At 36.6% G+C, this 19,926-nt stretch overlaps 1 protein-coding gene across 1 annotated transcript; it reads left to right on the forward strand.

Moving 5' to 3' along the window:
- Positions 1-11,862: 11,862 nt before the first annotated feature.
- LOC109116981 lies at positions 11,863-16,374 on the forward strand. Its single transcript, XM_019203346.1, has 3 exons — positions 11,863-12,477; positions 12,630-13,150; positions 13,830-16,374. The coding sequence occupies exons 1-3, from the start codon at positions 11,863-11,865 to the stop codon at positions 16,372-16,374; spliced, it is 3,681 nt and encodes a 1,226-aa protein (XP_019058891.1).
- The last annotated feature ends 3,552 nt before the right edge of the window (positions 16,375-19,926 follow it).

Below are 19,926 nucleotides of genomic sequence, written 5' to 3' on the forward strand. Positions count from 1 at the left end.
CAGTGACTGAGGCAGACACGGGACCCGGTGACAGCTAGACTTCCTGATCATGTATAATTATCTTTAACGCATTCTGTTTTCAAAAATAAAGAGTGGTGATCTTCGAACTTTTTGTGTTATAGTTTTCACACCACTTGTATTATGTACTGGTACCGTTCCAAGCGTGTGCGAACGTATTGATGTATTTTATAATGTCTTCCGCTGTATTATATTTAAAATGGATCGTTTTAACTTTCCCGCGAGTTTATATTTCGAAATTTTCCGATTGTGATTTTATTGTCCACGTGGCACAACCTGTAAGCGGGATACGGGGTTACGGGTGTCACATGTAGAGTGCATATAGAACATTAAAAATGCACATAGGAAGCACTCTATATAACATGGGGAGAACATAACATGGTTAAAATCTTTTTATGGACTAAACATCACCCTATACGTAATACAACTTATAATACGTAATTTATTAGGTGCGTAAATGGTTAAACATATGATCATAACCGTGTAATATAACCCATGATATTGTACATTACGAGTGCTATAAACCCGTAGTGGATAAACACGGGTTAGGTACAAAAGAACGGGGTATACATGGGTACTTGATGTATACAAACACTCTATATAGATGTACTACATAAACTTTGTGAGTGTTGTAATATAAACCATATACACTCTATTTTGGGTAACCAATTATATTTTAGTGATATAAATAGACATAAATGGATCGTATGGTATATCCATTTATATGAATGATAGATGATCGATAGTGTGTAAATATTGATACCCCATCTTTAAACATGGTTTTACGTATATGTTACAATACGTTTGATATGGGTAAATATAATTAGTATGTGTCACTAAGATTTTAAGATACATGATTAATCAACCTATACATAGTATTTTATACAATTTTATGTGTAGTACATCATAAGTTATGTTTATTGAGTCAAACATTGTATACTAATTATTTTTGTAATATAACCCATTTTTGTACATGTTTAGTTTAGAGTGCGTTCTATAGGTACAACACGGACTGTTTAAATCATAACCATGTTACATATACATATATATATATATATATATATATATAAGTTTTATAAAATTATATTTATAAACATATAAACGGTTCGTTTACATGATAGGGTTTGAGAGTGCATTACATATTCTAAAACGTGATAAGTTACGTTTATATAAACTAGGTTACATATACAACACATAGATTATGCTGGGTAATACGTAATAACATATTTATAAGCATATTACAATATAGCACATATATGTAAATGGATTTTATAACATAAAATTTGTATTAACCTTCAAATAAATATATATGTATATGGTTATAGATATATCCATAGTAGCCAAAATTTTTAGGCTACAATTTAGAGTGCATACATTACCCATCTATCTAAGAAAAATTGAATCCGACTATATATGTACCCCTCAAATGCCATTTGATATTATAGTATTTTGATAATGTAAAACCATGCCTTGACGCACTCTAAATCCGTGTTTACAACTAGTTATACTTTTAGATGGTTATTTCGGTGCATCATGATAGGTAATTTATATTTGCATAAACATAAAGATGTGATGTACTAAAATAACGTTTAATGGTGTGATAAAATAGTAAACAACCCATATACATAGGTTGTGCATATCAAACATTGTGTACATATATGTGGCATATCATGCACTCAAACCAGATAGTATATCATATCAACCTATGATGTGCGCTTAAACCGTTTAGAGTGCATCACATAAATTCTTACATAATAATTTAGAGTGCTATTGGATATAACTCTAAATTGTGATTTAAAATATGATACGGGAGTTTTCATGCACTCTAAATGTGTTCTATCTGTTTTGACGCACTATTATGTTTAGAGTGCCCTGTATTATGCACTCTAAACATATTAAATGACATATATAGGATCCATATTACAGTTGTCTCCATCGATTATATTGTACGATCCAAAATATCACAGTCTTTGTATACCGCATGATTATATATGTATAATGGATTATATATGTATAATTGTTTTCAAAATATCATACATGCGTTAAAGACATGATGATATGCACGCACGCTTATAAATATCAATGGGGTAATAAACATAATAGTTATGATGTTTACATAATAGTTATGGGTATGTATAAATTATTTAGAGTGCATAAACGTGAAAGCGTGGCCTATCTCTAGTTAAACCATCTACATATACGACATTTTAAATTAATCAATTTAAACATGTTATAACATGTCTACGGTTTGTGTATACGGGATCCTCAACTACATATAAAGATTGTAGTGGGTACAATTTATTACATTTTGTATAGATATTTACTTGGAGTGCAATAACCATACGATTTAGAGTGATTACGTGAAAATGCACGTACTATAAGATGTTAGAGTGCACTCATAGTGCATAAACTTCCATTGTGTTTTGATGTTTGCATAAGTTAGATCTTGTTATACAGTATGCCCATATTGTAATTTGTGCATCACTTACACATTTATACCACAAGCACTCCTATGTATTTACTCATCTGTATACCACAATACCCGATGTTTATGAACATGATATGTAGTTATGGGTATTAAAATGTGTTAAGACAAATGTCCCCAATTGGTAATAATTTAGATGCATTATACCACATATAATCACAGATAGTTGGTGTTACTCTAAATGATAGTTGTAAATAATGATGTTTAAATATAACATCATAGAGAGTGTAGTTTAAACATGTAATGTATAAAATGGAGTTATTATGTTTTAATATGATGTTTTAGGATCTTTATATGTATAACCATCTACATATGTACACATCTAATATTGGGTATGTTTAGACCACACGCATATAACATTACATGTTTGGTATAGTAATACTCAATTTTAAGCATTAAACTCGTATTATGCGATCTATATGTTCTAACATACTAGATATAGGGGTATAACGTAATAACATGATAACATAGATCAGTATATAAAACGTTATATATCTCTTGGTACTCTAAAGCATAACCTACATGTTGATAACCTATATGTTTATACAGTCCGTTTACATGATAGGGCAAACATATTTATACATATATACATGTATACATGTTTTGATGCACCTTTATAAAATATCACTCTATAACATAAGTTATATAGCATGGATTTCTTGATAGTGATGCTACAAAATTTACGTGCATCAAACATTGTAATCAATGTTTAGACAAAAACATGTAAGAATATGTATACCACACGCCATAATAAAGCACTCTAATAACCATATAATCTCTAAACATCACATGGGTTGTAGTACATATATAATACTGTATCACGACATTTAAACACTCCATCCAAACAAGTCTATGATGTCTTTTTTGTATCAGATAGATGTTCTTATATGAGTGCAAACTTGTTTAAAACATATTACATTCCTAAACCATGTTAAACATGTTTTTGTAGCCTAAACATATTGTTTCGTGCTCACAAGAATTTAGTTTCCATGTTAATATCGTATGGGTATATGGATTTAATGGTCATCCGGGGTATTGATTATGGATCCGGGGTATTAAAAGCATATTTTAATAGTACATGCACTCTAAAATGTTTAATATTCTGAGAAATTTTAAACTCATGTTATAGATGTTATGTCTAAACCATATGCTACAATAACAAACCGTGATTATTACATCGGTCTATATAACTTAATCAGTCATGCTACAATAAACGGTACTATTAAAAGTGCTACCCCGTACTAACAATCTTTAACGCATTCTAAACTATCAATAGTTGATATCATTACTCGATATATAAAGATATAGGTCAAATAGTACGTAAATTGTACAGATATATGGATTACCATATATGTACTGATTATGGGATTTACTATGGTATGAGTGCATGCCCATAGTAAATAATATAGGTAGGACTCTAAAACGTAATTATGTTTGGAGATAAAATACATGATATGTAATGCACCCGTTATATAGAGTTTAAATATGGGTACTATTTAGATATCATATGTTTATAACCAAACATTTTATACAAACGTAAAACCATGTTAAACATGTTTGAACTTAAGTTTGAGGATAGTCTGAGAAATTTATACCATCTTCAGTTGTAATCCATACAATTATAATCAATAAGATGTTTTGATATGGTAATAATCAGTAGTATAGAGTGTTTATATGTTTTAGATCTTATGGTATGCCATATGAATCCCGTATGGTACTACATAAACATGGGTACTTATATCATGATATAAATATCATGATTCTAGTATGTTATACATGTTTCAATTGGCGTGCTCTAAATATGTTTCGATATATGTTTGATACCAATTGTTATACATATATGGGTATAAACATGTATAATTATTGATGTAAATAGTATGTTCCATGACGTATACATACACAATTGTAAAGTAATAATGGTTATCAATAACCATACAATTAGGATAATTATATACAAAACTTTAATATGGTATAGATGTTTATAGAGTGCCATACTATTGTGAATATATGTTATTATATAGATAATATGGGTATGGTAACGTACATAACATGGTATAATCGTAACTATTATAACCATACGAGTGGAATATGGGTATGATGATATTATAATTTACAACGAACGGGATTATGTAGTTACACATACCAACATAATCTATGTTTCTTCCATTGTGATTTAAACTAAACATATTGTAGGAAAACATACAGTGCTATAATAGTATCATGTTTTTACCCATGGGTACATGATAAAACCACTTTTAACGTTTATATAACTTGTATGTTTATACATAGTTATAGCATAAACAACTATTTTAATAGCATACATTTATCTATTTTGTATAATGATACATAATGGTGCTTTATGATAGTTTAAACATAATATCGTACCGGATTATATAATTGTAGTATGACATGTTTAGAGTGCTACATCATGCTTACAATCACATTTAATCGCATATTACAGATAATACCCAGTCTAAACATCACTAATCCGGTATACCAAATGTGTACATGTATGCTCTAAATCATAGATTAATCCGTTTGGAAATATGTTACTCATCTATCAAAGATGTAAGATTAGTGAGTGCTAATCTATGATTTAGAGTGCTACATCATGCTTACAATCACATTTAATCGCATATTACAGATAATACCCAGTCTAAACATCACTAATCCGGTGTACCAAATGTGTACATGTATGCTCTAAATCATAGATTAATCCGTTTGGAAATATGTTACTCATATAAAAGTCTCAAGAAGAAAGGATTAGAAGAACCGAAATCAGCTATAGACTTTGGTATTGATCAACGCAGAGAGTTTCAGATGAAGAGGAAGGACCAGAAAAGAATACTCAAATGTTTGTTCTACGTTACTCTGTACAATGAATATTCACTCATATATTGAGTGAGAAGAGAAAATAAAACAAAAGGAAACTAAAGATCTGTACACAAGAATATGGAAGGTGCGTGTAAGGAGAATGGAAAGGTTCCATTCGCATATTGATTTCCACGATTCATTCCTTTCCATGGCAACGTTCACTTCAGCAAATCTCTCCTTAATTTTCCTTATGGTCATTACGTAGATTATGCTCCAATATGTTTTGTCTTTTAGTTTCTTGCAGCTGAAGTTACCGAGAGTTACCGTCATGAGTGCATCGGGTTTGGGTCTTCGAGTCTTGACTTGATGTTCGTTCCTTCGTCTTCCTCAACATTCCCCCTCAAGATTGGTCGTCGGTTATCGACAAGACCGATCTTGCCGAGGAGTTTGTTGAGGACGTGTGATGTGGTTGCCTTAGTAAGTATGTCGGCAAGTTGTTCCGAGCTTTTGGTGTACACCGTGGTGATGATCCCTTTGTCGATCTTCTCCCGTATGAGATGACAGTCCACTTCGATATGTTTTGTCCTCTCGTGAAATACCGAATTCGCCGCAATGTGGATCGCCGCTTGATTGTCACAGTGTAGAGGCATCGGTTGAGGATTAGAAATGCCGAGATCCTTCAATAAGTGTTTCAGCCATACAAGTTCGCACGTCGTGTTGGCCATTGCTCTGTATTCAGCCTCCGCACTTGATCGCGCCACCACCGATTGTTTTTTGCTCTTCCATGTAACGAGGTTTCCTCCGACGAATGTGCAGAAACCCGTTGTAGATTTCCGGTCCATGGTGTCTCCAGCCCAATCTGCGTCGCAATATCCCGTAATTCCCGTGTCCTTGTTGCATTGTAGCCATATCCCCTTGCTTGGAGTTCCTTTCAAGTATCGCAATATCCGGTTCACCATGTTCCAGTGTAGAGTTGTCGGAGCATGCATCCACTGGCTTACCTGATTCACCGGAAAACATATATCAGGTCTTGTGATGGTTAAGTATATTAACTTACCTACAACGCGCCGATACTGTGTGATGTCTGCAAAACATTCCCCCTCGCGTTGAGTCTTGTAAGCTATCTCCAAAGGAGTGGTCACCGGCTTTGCTCCGAGTTTTCCTGTTTCAGTCAAAAGATCAAGTGTATATTTGCGCTGCGACAAAAAAATTCCGTTAGGTGTTCGAAGGATTTCAATGCCTAGAAAATATTTAAGCTCTCCAAGATCCTTAATGTCGAACGTGAGCTTTAGATATGCCTTCATTTGAGCAATCCCTGTATTGTCACTTCCAGTAATAATGATATCATCGACATATACGAGAATGACAATGTTACCGATATCAGAGTTGCGGAAGAAGAGTGAGTGATCGGCCTCACTTCTACGAAATCCCTGGGATGTGAGCGCCGATTGGAGTTTGTGGTACCACGCTCTAGGGGATTGCTTTAATCCATATATGGCTTTTTGTAATTTACAAACTTTCCCATCGCCAAGACGTTCTTTCAGGCTCGGAGGTGGTGTCATGTAAATGTCTTGCTCTAAATCACCCTGTAAAAATGCGTTTCTCACATCCATCTGCCATAAATTCCAAGATAAATTAGTTGCTAAAGACAAAATGACACGAAATGATTTAAGGTTAGCAACGGGAGCAAAGGTACCGGTATAGTCTTCTCCGTATGTTTGAGTAAACCCTTTTGCGACTAGGCGCGCTTTATATCGTTCTATATCCCCGTTGCTCTTGTATTTGATTTTGTAAACCCATTTGCTTCCAACAGCTTTCTTGTCTTTTGGTAGGCTCGTGACTATCCATGTATTGTTTCGTTCGAGTGCGTCGATTTCTTCTTGCATGGCATCTCTCCAAACTTGGTGTTGGTTTGCCTTGTCAAATGTGGATGGTTCTATCCCCTGGTCAATTTTACTGAGAAAAGCAATCTCGTGAGTGGGTAAATGATCAATAGAGTAACAATATTGTATAGGATATTTAACTGGATAGTCAAGATAGTGTGGTTCTCCCTATTTGGTGTTTGACCGAGAAACCTCCTGTGTGTGAGAAGCTTGTTCTCTGTATCGTGGGGGTGGTTGAATGTTACGTCTTGGTCTGTCACGAGCAAGTATATAGTGCTGCATTTCGGCGGGAGACGGATCAGGTTCGGTGGTGACTCGAGCTGGGCCGGATTCTGTGTCATGTCGAGGCAACACCGGGACAGTTTCAGGTTCCGCTCCGACTCGGACGGAATCGGGGTCCGCTTCTGATTCCGTTGTTCTTCGAGTTTGGTCTTCTTGAATGTCTGTGTCCTGCACAAGATCGATATTACCTGGTGAAGTGAGGTCGAGTTCCCCTTGCTGATTGCTTATGGCTTCTGGTTGTGATAGAGTAGCAGGAGAATTATGCTCCGTATGTGGCTCGCTGCTTCGTTCAGAATCAAAACTCAAGGGAGAAGTCAACGTTGCAGTTTCACGAGCAAGCTCTAAAAGATGACGGACTGATGTTTGAAGATTGGCGGATGTAGGAGACAAATCATCTAGGGATTCTTGTTGCTTGCTCAGGAAGTAAGGTTGTTCCTCTTCAAAGATGACGTCCCTTGAAGTATATAAATGTCGACTAGGAGGATGGTAACACTTATAGCCTTTTTGACCCGATGGATAACCAAGAAAGACGCATTTTGTACTTTTCGGATCTAACTTGGTTCGTGTTCCATCTGCAATCAAAGGGTAGCACACACATCCAAAAACTCGTAAGTGTGAAATCGAATCTTGAGAGTTACGTAGTACCTCGAATGGAGATTTATCATTCAACACTTTTGTTGGTAATCGATTAATGATGTAGCATGCAAGTGTGACAGCATCTCCCCAATAAGACTTAGGCACATTTCGGTGAAAAAGGAGTGTCCGAGCCACTTCAATCAAATGTCGGTTTTTGCGTTCGGCGACACCATTTTGTTGAGGCGTATATGGGCATGATCTTTGATGAACGACACCATTGACGGCCAAGAAATCTGAAAATTGCTTACTCATATATTCTCCTCTGCTGTCCGTTCTTAACGTCTTGACCTTGCACTCAAAATGATTAGAAACATATGCAAAGAAACGTTTAAAGGCATCGAATACACCACTCTTGTTCGGAAGAAGATAAATCCATGTGTACTTGGACTTTTCATCAATAAACGAGACAAAATACTTATTTTGATCCCGGGAAAATACGGGAGATGTCCAAACATCCGAGTGCACCAAATCAAAATAATGTTCATACGTAGTAGTAGAATTTGGAAAAACGCTATGACAATGTTTGCCTAAGACACAAGCCTCACAAAAAATGTTATCGAAACTCGAATTAGGAACAAGCATCTTTAGCACTTTGTGATGGGGATGTCCAAGTCTTGCATGCCATATTGAAGAGAAAGCAAATTCGGAAGAAAAAATAGGCTCTTCAAGGAGATATAAGTTGTCCCTTTTGAAGCCTTTTCCAAGTGTAGTGCCAGTTTTAGTATCCTGAAAGACAACATTGTTAGAATCGAAAATAACCGAACAATCTATTTGCTGGGTTAGTGCAGGAATTGAAAGTAAGTTGGTTTTAAAATCTGGAACATGATAAGCCGGTACGGTTTTATCGAACACACACAAATCACCTTGGCCAAGAATTGGTACATGCTTTCCATTAGTTACTGATACTAATCCTTTTAAACGCTTAATATTACTTAGTAAATCCGAATCACTTATCATATGACTTGTTGCACCCGAGTCAATAATAAGTGATTTTCGAAGTAATTTAGTGCAAGAAGAAACGTTACCGGACTCCTTGTCTTTCATGGCAAGGAGGAGTTGTTTGAATCCTTGAATCTCATCCGAGGTGAAGCTCATTGTGGTTGTTGCCGTCATTGCTTGTCCTCGGTTGTTCGGAGCATCACGGTACCTAGCCGGCTTGAGATGCGGGTGAAGAACCCAGCACTTGTCACGCACATGACCGGATCGCTTGCAGTGATCGCACATCAGCCCTCTTCGGTCTCCATCTCGGTCACGAGAACGGTCTGAATCTCGACTTCGGTCTCGGTTGTTGGCGTGACTAGGAGAATATGGGCCTTTCCGAAAATGGGCCATCTCGCTAGTTCCTGGAAAAAGTTTACGTCCACCTTCTTCTCGTTTTATCATCATACATACCTCGTCATATTTGGGCAGTCGTTCTTGACGGAGTATGTGGTAGATTAACTCATTGTAAGATCCATCCAAGGTAAGGAGAATAGAGAAAACCTTGTCTTCCTCCAACCTGTCTTTGAAAGCCTTGAGATCCACGGTGGGAGGACGTAATTCTTCCAATTCTGTCCATAATGCGCTGAATTCGCCGTGGATGATATTGAACGACTTCCCATCCTGCTGCAGATTAAACATTCTTTTCTTAAGTTAAAATATGCGACATAGATTCGTCACATTACCGTAAACACTTTGTAGGGCCTCCCACAACTCCTTTGCTGTTTCTGGAGCTATGAAAGACTTGAGAATATTGGAGTCCAATGAGCTTTGAAGGATTGCCAAAGCGAGACTATCTTCTTGAACCCACTTGCTGTTTTCAGCACCTTGACGTGCGACTGATTCGATGTTTTCAGTCCGATTGGCGTCCGCTTCAGCATCCGCCTCTTGGTTCTCGTCCAAATTTGGCGTGGCTTGAGTTTTGGTGATGTGATCCCAAAGGCCACGGCTTTTCAGGACGGCCTTAGCAGCTTTCGACCAATAGAAGTAGTTCTCTCCCGCTAGTGTGACGGGGATCAGCTTCGCGGCAACACTTTCCATTGCTTGAGGCGAAGATCAAAGAGAGTTTGGTTTAAGAGTTTAGAACAGATCTGTTTGAGAGAACTTCGGTATTCTTAGCCAACCAGGCTCTGATACCATATAAAAGTCTCAAGAAGAAAGGATTAGAAGAACCGAAATCAGCTATAGACTTTGGTATTGATCAACGCAGAGAGTTTCAGATGAAGAGGAAGGACCAGAAAAGAATACTCAAATGTTTGTTCTACGTTACTCTGTACAATGAATATTCACTCATATATTGAGTGAGAAGAGAAAATAAAACAAAAGGAAACTAAAGATCTGTACACAAGAATATGGAAGGTGCGTGTAAGGAGAATGGAAAGGTTCCATTCGCATATTGATTTCCACGATTCATTCCTTTCCATGGCAACGTTCACTTCAGCAAATCTCTCCTTAATTTTCCTTATGGTCATTACGTAGATTATGCTCCAATATGTTTTGTCTTTTAGTTTCTTGCAGCTGAAGTTACCGAGAGTTACCGTCATGAGTGCATCGGGTTTGGGTCTTCGAGTCTTGACTTGATGTTCGTTCCTTCGTCTTCCTCAACATTCCCCCTATCAAATGGGTAAGATTAGTCCTTCGTCTTCCTCAACAACTCATCTATCAAAGATGTAAGATTAGTGAGTGCTAATCTATGTAACTTTCACGGACTCTAGTTATATCATAATCAGTCCAATCAATCGTAAAAACATGTTTAGAGTGCATTAAATATATATCCAAAGGACTCGAGGAATATCTATTAAATATGTTTGTAGCATTTTATAAATCATACGTTCCTATAAAGTTGTTTCTTCATGTTACATCGAACCAAAATGTAATTGTAAGATATTAGAGTGCTATATAACTCTAAACATGCCAGAACTGATCACCGCGATGTCGGGGCCATCACGTAGTATTGTACAATATTTAGCATATAATATATTATAAATATGTTTGAACGCACTTACATCATGTTTATAAACTCCTATATATAGGAGTTCAATAGTAGAAATCATTCGAATATGGTATACCGATATCATACGATTTACAATCGTATATTACTTTATACAAAACCCGTGAGGTTTATGTGTCACTAAGATTTATAGATTACGTAATATCTAATTAATCAAGTTATTACGTATTACAAGGTAAAGCAGACTAATTTGACGTTTGTTGTACGATGTCATTGTAGGACTACTGATGTACATACTGTTGAGCCAATTGAACATTATCGACATGCTCAAACTCGGACGCAATCTCACATCACTCACCCATGTGTCGAACAAGCTCAATTCAGCAGCAACGATCACTTGGACGAAGGTGGACTGGACTATGGATCAGAATGGTTCAGCCCATGGGCTGATGTTGGGCTGCACATACCGTTGAGTGATTGAAGAATCAAAGGGGAAGAAATTGGCAACAAGATATCTGAACTTTCCATTTTATTATATATTACATTATTGTGAGATACACTTTCTATTTTAATTTCCATGATTGTATCGTCTGTAGCTCTTCATATAGAGCTGAAGATTTTAGTCTGCAAAATACAGAACAAGGAGAAATAATCTCCAATGAACCTTTTACTCTCCTGCTTTTAATCTTCCTCGATACATATCAACCACCCAATCTTAAATTCTTTCATGGTATCAGAGCTTCAGGGCACAATACCGAATCTCCTTCTCTTTTTTTCAGTTTGACCTGATTCTCACTACCCAATCTTCTGCAACTATGGAGATCTCACTCCCAAAAATAATTCCAATTGTCTTCGATGGCAAAAACTACCTTATATGGTCCAAGGCTGCTCGCACAACACTTATTGGAAAAGGATTGTGGAGTCATGTCCTTCACAGCCATGACCCGACACCAACCTCAACCGGACAGAGCACACACAACTCGACAGCCGATGCACCGACACCAACAGCTCCGCCCGATCCCAGAGAAAGCAAGTGGTTTCAGGAAGACCAACAAGCTCTGGCGATTATACAGAGCTCTCTCGCGCCACATATACTCAACAATTACATATACTGCGAGACAACAAAAGCTATATGGGATAAGCTTAAGCTCGTGTACGGCAACCTGTCTAATATGAGCCGAATTTACGAAATTCGGAAAACTCTCTTTGGCATTCAGCAAGGTGGTCGGCCCTTTGACACGTGCCTCGGAGAAATCACCAGCTTGTGGGCAGAGTATGAACAACTCAGACCCGACACATCAGATGCAAAAACCATAGCCGATCGGAAAGAGCAGGACAAGGTATTTTCGATTCTTGCTTGTTTAGATGGGACTTACAACGACCTTGTCTATCATGTTCTTAGACAAGAAAAGATACCTTCCATGGATGAAGTATGTATGCTCATCCAAAGAGAAGAAGGCAGCATTCAGCAAGCAATGAAGAAGCCAACATGTCTCGAAAGAACTTTCATTCTCGATTCAACAGAGATAACCATCATGTGGTCTGCGAACACTGTAAGAAAAATGGTCATGATAAAACAAAGTGTTGGTTCTTGCACCCACACTTGAAACCCCAACAATTCCGAGGTCGCGACTCCCGCAATAAGGCTGCTGCTCTGCTCACTAACGACAACGTTGAGGCACTTATTCAAGCCCTCCAAACGATGAGCAAAGACAATGGTATTGATTTCCTTAACTCTATCGTCATTGATTCCGGTGCCACGAATCACATGTTTGCAAAATCTGATTGGTTTACAAATCTGCAGAAAAAGCTAGGCTTTGTTTCAGTTGCAAATGGTGATAAACTTCCTATTGCTGGGCATGGTTCTGTACAATTATTTGATAAACAAATCGATGCTCTTTATGTGCCAAAACTGAAAACCAATTTGCTATCTATACCGAAACTTACTAAAGATTTGGATTGTTCTGTCACTTTCGATACTAATGAAGTTCGATTTCAGGATACTAATACTCGGAGCACTTTCGGGAAAGGCATTCTACACAACAATCTATATCTACTTGATGCTCCCAACTCTTGTTCCGACACAGCTTTTAGCGTCCTTTGGCATGCTAGATTAGGACATCCTCATAATAAAGCCTTAAAAAAATTGTTTCCTAATGTTTCGTATGACAATAAGACTTGCGATGCTTGCATTTTCGGTAAACACTGTCATTCGGTATTTCCTCAATCACAAACCGTTTATCAACATTGCTTTGATTTAGTGCATTCCGATGTATGGACGGCTCCTTGCTTCTCTCGTGAAAAACATAAATATTTCGTGTCTTTTATTGATGAAAAATCTAAATATACTTGGATCACATTGCTTGGATCGAAAAGTGAGGTCTTTAAGGCATTTAAAAATTTTTCTGCTTATGTTACTAACCATTATCAAACGAGTATCAAGTTTCTTAGAACAGATAATGGCGGAGAATTCATGACCTCGACATTTACCGATTATCTTCATCACCACGGCATCGTCCATCAAACTTCTTGCCCATACACGCCGCAACAAAACGGTGTGGCCGAACGCAAGAACCGTCACTTGTTAGAGGTTGCTCGAACCTTGATGTTTTACCGGAATGTGCCTTTGAAATTTTGGGGAGATGCGGTGACCACTGCGGCATTTCTGATCAATCGTCTCCCGACGAAAATATTGCATGATAGAACACCGTTCGAGGTACTAAACAACACTCCTGCGTCTCTTGAATATTTACGTGTATTTGGCTGTGTTTGTTTTGCAAAGGTACCCGATAGCAAACGACACAAACTTCAACCTAAAAGCTCCAAGTGCATGTTTATCGGCTATTCGTCATCGCAAAAAGGATATAAATGCTATGATCCTATCCAAGACCGTGTACAAGTCTCGTGATGTTATTTTCCACGAGGATCGCAGTTACTTTAGTCCCCAAACCGCCTCCACTCTCGACCCTATGCTGCAGATTCCGGCGAATTACAAAGACACACTTTCCCGTCTTTTACGGCTTGCTCACGATTTTAATGAGACCCATGGCACTCGCACTGACCGAACCTTACTTCGTTCCTCCAGCTCTGGTAACATCGTTTCCCCTCCCTGTGCAACTATGTCTCCTGAAACTTTTGATTCTTCGCATGATGTACCTGTGCAGGACCAAAACGAGACAAGTGTCGAGCCTTTGCATGAGAGACACAACAGCCATGTTCCTTCTACCTCTATTGTTCCTAACTATTCCTCATCAACATTGTCTCCTGTGTCGACCCATGAACAACCCGCTGCCGAACATGCCGACATAAATACCGACACACGAGCCCCGCCACCTGCCGAAAACAGCGATAAATTCAACTCCATGGGAAATACATCGCCTCCGCTTCCAGCTCCACTCGAAGACCTTCGGGGAAGCACAACAGCAGCTGATGGAGTTCGCCGTAGTGCGCGGATTCAAGAAAAAATAGCGAAGCGTGCGCAACAAGGAACCACTGCCATGCATTGTTCTTCTGTTACTTATCCCATACAGGATTTTTGCACCTATTCTAATGTGTCTTCTGATGAATTCTTGTTTCTCAGTCAACTAGATAGACACGTGGAGCCAAAATCTTATCGGCATGCAAAAGACGTCCATGTGTGGCAGGTTGCAATGCAAGAGGAATTGGATGCCTTGGAACGCAATCAGACTTGGACAATTGTTGACCATCCGCCAAACCAACACGCCATCGGTAGCAAGTGGATATATAAAATCAAATATCGGAGTAATGGTGATATCGAACGTCACAAAGCCCGCCTTGTCGCGCAAGGCTACACTCAAACCTACGGCGAAAACTACACCGACACCTTTGCTCCGGTGGCCAAATTGCCGACGGTTCGTGTTATTTTATCTCTTGCTACTAACTTTGACTGGTCTTTGTGGCAGATGGATGTAAAAAATGCCTTCCTCCAAGGCGATTTAGACGAAGAAATATATATGGTTCCTCCGCCGGGCTATCGTGAAAAACTCGGTCCTAACAAAGTCTGTAAACTTCGCAAGTCTCTGTATGGTCTCAAACAATCACCGCGTGCGTCGTATTCCAAGCTCAATACGGCTCTTGCTACACATGCCTTCTCCCGCAGTGAATCCGATCATTCATTATTCATCAAGAAAACATCATCGGGTATAATCGTTCTACTAATCTACGTTGATGATATTATTATTACTGGGAATGATACTGTTGGCATCGCAGACACAAAGCGGTTTCTTCATAACACATTTGAGATAAAGGATCTGGGAGAACTCAAATACTTCCTTGGCATTGAAGTCCTTCGTTCTCCGACCGGCATCTTCCTCTCACAACGCAAATATATCCTCGATCTCCTTCAAGAAACAGGAAAACTCGGAGCTAAACCCGCCAAGACGCCATTGGAAGATAACTACAAGGAACAACGCGAGGGGGAATTATACGCGGATGATGAACAATATCGTCGCGTTGTCGGTAAGTTAATTTACCTTACCATAACTCGTCCTGATTTATGTTTCCCCGTAAAACAGGTTAGCCAATGGATGCATGCGCCAACAATCCATCACTGGAGAATGGTGGAGCGAATCCTCAAGTATCTCAAAGGAACTCCAGAAAAAGGCATTTGGATGACCCGCAACAATCATGTCAATCTCGTAGCATATTGTGATGCAGATTGGGCGGGAGACAGAACAGACCGAAAATCGACAACGGGATATTGCACGTTTCTTGGAGGCAACTTGGTGACGTGGAAAAGCAAAAAACAACAAGTGGTGGCACGTTCTAGCGCGGAAGCAGAGTACAGGGCTATGGCAAACACGGCATGCGAGATTATGTGGCTTAAAGCTCTACTTCAAGACCTCGACATTTCAACGAATCAACCAGTGACACTCCATTGTGACAGTCATGCTGCTATGCATATTGCTCAAAACCCGGTGTTTCATGAGAGGACCAAGCATATTGAAGTTGACTGTCACTTTGTTCGAGAGAAAATATCACAAGGGATCATCACAACATCCTACACGAAGAGTAATGATCAATTGGCCGATATTTTCACAAAGGCATCGAATTTGAAAGTATTCAACAATTCTCTTTCCAAGATTGGTGTCATTGATCTCCCCGAACCAATCTTGAGGGGGAATGTTGAGCCAATTGAACATTATCGACATGCTCAAACTCGGACGCAATCTCACATCACTCACCCATGTGTCGAACAAGCTCAATTCAGCAGCAACGATCACTTGGACGAAGGTGGACTGGACTATGGATCAGAATGGTTCAGCCCATGGGCTGATGTTGGGCTGCACATACCGTTGAGTGATTGAAGAATCAAAGGGGAAGAAATTGGCAACAAGATATCTGAACTTTCCATTTTATTATATATTACATTATTGTGAGATACACTTTCTATTTTAATTTCCATGATTGTATCGTCTGTAGCTCTTCATATAGAGCTGAAGATTTTAGTCTGCAAAATACAGAACAAGGAGAAATAATCTCCAATGAACCTTTTACTCTCCTGCTTTTAATCTTCCTCGATACATATCAACCACCCAATCTTAAATTCTTTCACATACATATATGGGTAACCAAGCGGGCATGTATAGATGAGTAATAATAATAGGTTTTATAAATAAAAATGAGTGCATACAAAACTACTGATGTACATACATAATTTTGTAACCAGTGCACTCTAACAAATCATGGGTAGACAAAACATGTACATATAGTTTATGCTACAAGCGTGCATAAAACATGTTATTTTAGTACATCACATCTTTATATTTATGCAAATATAAATAATGCAGTTTGTAGAACTTATATACTATGTATAAAACGGTACATTCTAAACGTTTAATATAGAACCACTATTTCTCCATCTTGTCTCACATATAACTTGTAAACTAGAGTCTACAACATATAATGTTTGGATGTACATTTATATGGTAAAACATTTTCCTACAATATGTTTAGTTTTATATATAAAATACATTAATGTTTAACATATATAATATATGTTAATTTTGCAAACTAATTTATGCATACCGTTTAGATATTTTTATATGTATGTATTATGAGTATAATCGTGGTAAATATTACACATTCTAAGTTCATAAACTTAGAGTTGTTTTACAAATGTAATAATATGACGCACATGTTGTAAATACATGTTTAGATAGATTTAGTGCATCAAATCCACTTGTATAGTGCATAAACCGTGATATGGGTATATGTATTATATACCCATACGATTATGGAGTGGTATACCTAATTATGTGTATAGCACTATTATGTAGTCACTAAATATGGGTCATATATCTAAAAAACTGATATAAATGACGCGTAGTCATTTATAGTCCGTTTGTAAATAACATTATAGATTGACGCACTATTGCACAAAATATTTATATGTATAACCATACGCACTTGATACCTTAGTGCTATAAATGTTATATTTGTCTACATTTTAGACAACATAGATCATGGTATTAACGTTTGGGTATGCTTACACAGACGATATGTTTGTACATACTATATCATTTTTATATGTTGTATACTAGTGTAATATCGGGGTAGTAAATGCATTTGTGTAATACCAATTACGTTAGTATATGAGTAATAGTTGTTATATACTATTTTTATAACTTATGTACAGTATTTACGTAGATTGTACAGATATAATAACTATGTTTATATAACTGTGTAAATGTTAAATCTATATTATATCATGCACTCTAAACATGTTTGGTAGTGGGTAAATTGAAACATGAAGATGGGTAAGTGATGCAAACATTTATACCACACCAGGTACACCGAGCACGAAGACATCATCAGTTCCAATAGAATGCATATAACATGTTTAGAGTGCAATATTAAGTTTTATGCGTTCAAACATCTATAAAATTTTATGATGTACATTAAACACTCTTACGATTGGTAATATCTTAATCAGTCATGTTTAAATATCATTATTTACAACTATCATTTAGAGTAACACCAAATTTCTTTATGTATAAAATGTCTGATTCGATGCCATGTCTCATATGTTTTAAACATATATACATCATAATATCTTAGAGTTATATGACGCATAGGGAGTAAATATATAAAATGTTTAAACATGGTTTATGCACTCTAAATCCATAACATATGGATTACATTGACTACGTGTTTTATATAAATTATACATGTACACCGTGCACTCTATCATAATCATATGTCTATATAACTTAATCAGTCATGCTACAAACGTTATACAAACCCGTGTTATACTATTAATATACCCATATATATTGTCTTTAGTTAATATAATCGCTTTAAATATATGTATTTTTGTGGTTTAAACATATTATTGATAAACTTGTAGCTACCATACTAAATTTAGACATTATATCTATACATAGAGTGTATTTGAACGTGCATTTTCTCTGTAATTGCATCTAAAATATATGTGGTTTGAGATGGTACATCCCGTAATAAACATGATGATTTTGTCTAAACATAAACTTATTTAGTAATCAAGTTCGATTGTAGCATCACTTACCCATCTTCATGTTTCAATTTACCCACTACCAAACATGTTTAGAGTGCATGAAAACATTTTTAGAGTGCATCAAAACATGTTTAAAGTGCGTGACGTATTTATTGGAGTGTATATGTACATACACATATATATAATACACAACATGACGTATTTATATATATCTCATATGTAACCAAACATGAGTGCATGTATATATTAAATGTATAAGTACATATATGTAACATGGTTATGATTTAAACTATATGCACATTTTATACATAAATTATTACCAATTGTTTCTACAAGAGTGCATCAACCATATTCGATATTAGATCATATGCACATTTAAACATACCATATTATTTATAGTAATACATTATACTTATAATTATATATTGTTTATATAAACATGTTTATGCACTCTAAGAGTGCATCTAATAAATATTTCGGGATATTTAGAGTTCGTCGAAACATGCTACAAACGTAAAAACATACTATTGTAGCCTATCCACGACATTATCAAAATGTTTTAATGCGCTCAATCATTCCGCAAAACATGTGCTACAATAACATGTATAAACATGTTTAGAGAGTGCATATCTAACATTTAGACAAACATGTTTATCCAATCGGAGGAGGGCCCCTACTGCACTCCTACAGTCTCTTTCATTAGGCCACGCTTTCACGGTTAATGATGCTACAAACGTAAAACCATGCTTTAGTGTATTGCAATCTATTCCATATATGGGTAATATGTAACAGTGAATACTATTTAGGTTATGTACATAAACATGTTTAAACATGTTTAAACATATTTTATATAATACTACCATATATGGTATGCCATATGATCCAAATCCATAATTAATCAAACAATGATATACATAAAATATTATATACCCTATGTAATCAATGTTTTAACAAATTAAGAGTTTATATAAAAAACATGTGATGTTTTGGTATATCCATTGTCTTGTGAGCGTTTCAATTTATACCCAGAACCATTGTTTGATATTTGTGGTATACATGTTTTGATGCACCTTTATACAATATCACTCTATAACATAAGTTATATAGCATGGATTTCTTGTTATAAATATGGTAATTTACGTGCTATACATATTTATCTAAATTGTAGCATGACTGATTAAGTCCGTGATCATTTTATAGTACCGTTTGTCATAAATATAATCGTAATACAATCGGGGTATGTGCATCAAACAATGTTTTAATATCTAAATTATGTAGAATACATACCCCGTACTATCGAAATTTAACCATTATAATTTTGATACATAATTAGAGATTATGTTTATACATAGTATATAAGTATCCTACTGTATAAAATATGTTT

Source organism: Tarenaya hassleriana, unplaced genomic scaffold (assembly GCF_000463585.1).
Source record: "Tarenaya hassleriana unplaced genomic scaffold, ASM46358v1 Cleome312, whole genome shotgun sequence".
Taxonomy (NCBI): Eukaryota; Viridiplantae; Streptophyta; class Magnoliopsida; order Brassicales; family Cleomaceae; genus Tarenaya; species Tarenaya hassleriana.

Coding starts and splice junctions, on each gene's coding strand:
- LOC109116981 (XM_019203346.1), top strand. CDS start 11,863: ATGGAGATCTCACTCCCAAAAATAATTCCAATTGTCTTCGATGGCAAA. Junction 12,478..12,629: donor AGATACCTTCCATGGATGAA/GTATGTATGCTC, acceptor GATAAAACAAAG/TGTTGGTTCTTGCACCCACA. Junction 13,151..13,829: donor ACAGCTTTTAGCGTCCTTTG/GCATGCTAGATT, acceptor TGTTTTGCAAAG/GTACCCGATAGCAAACGACA.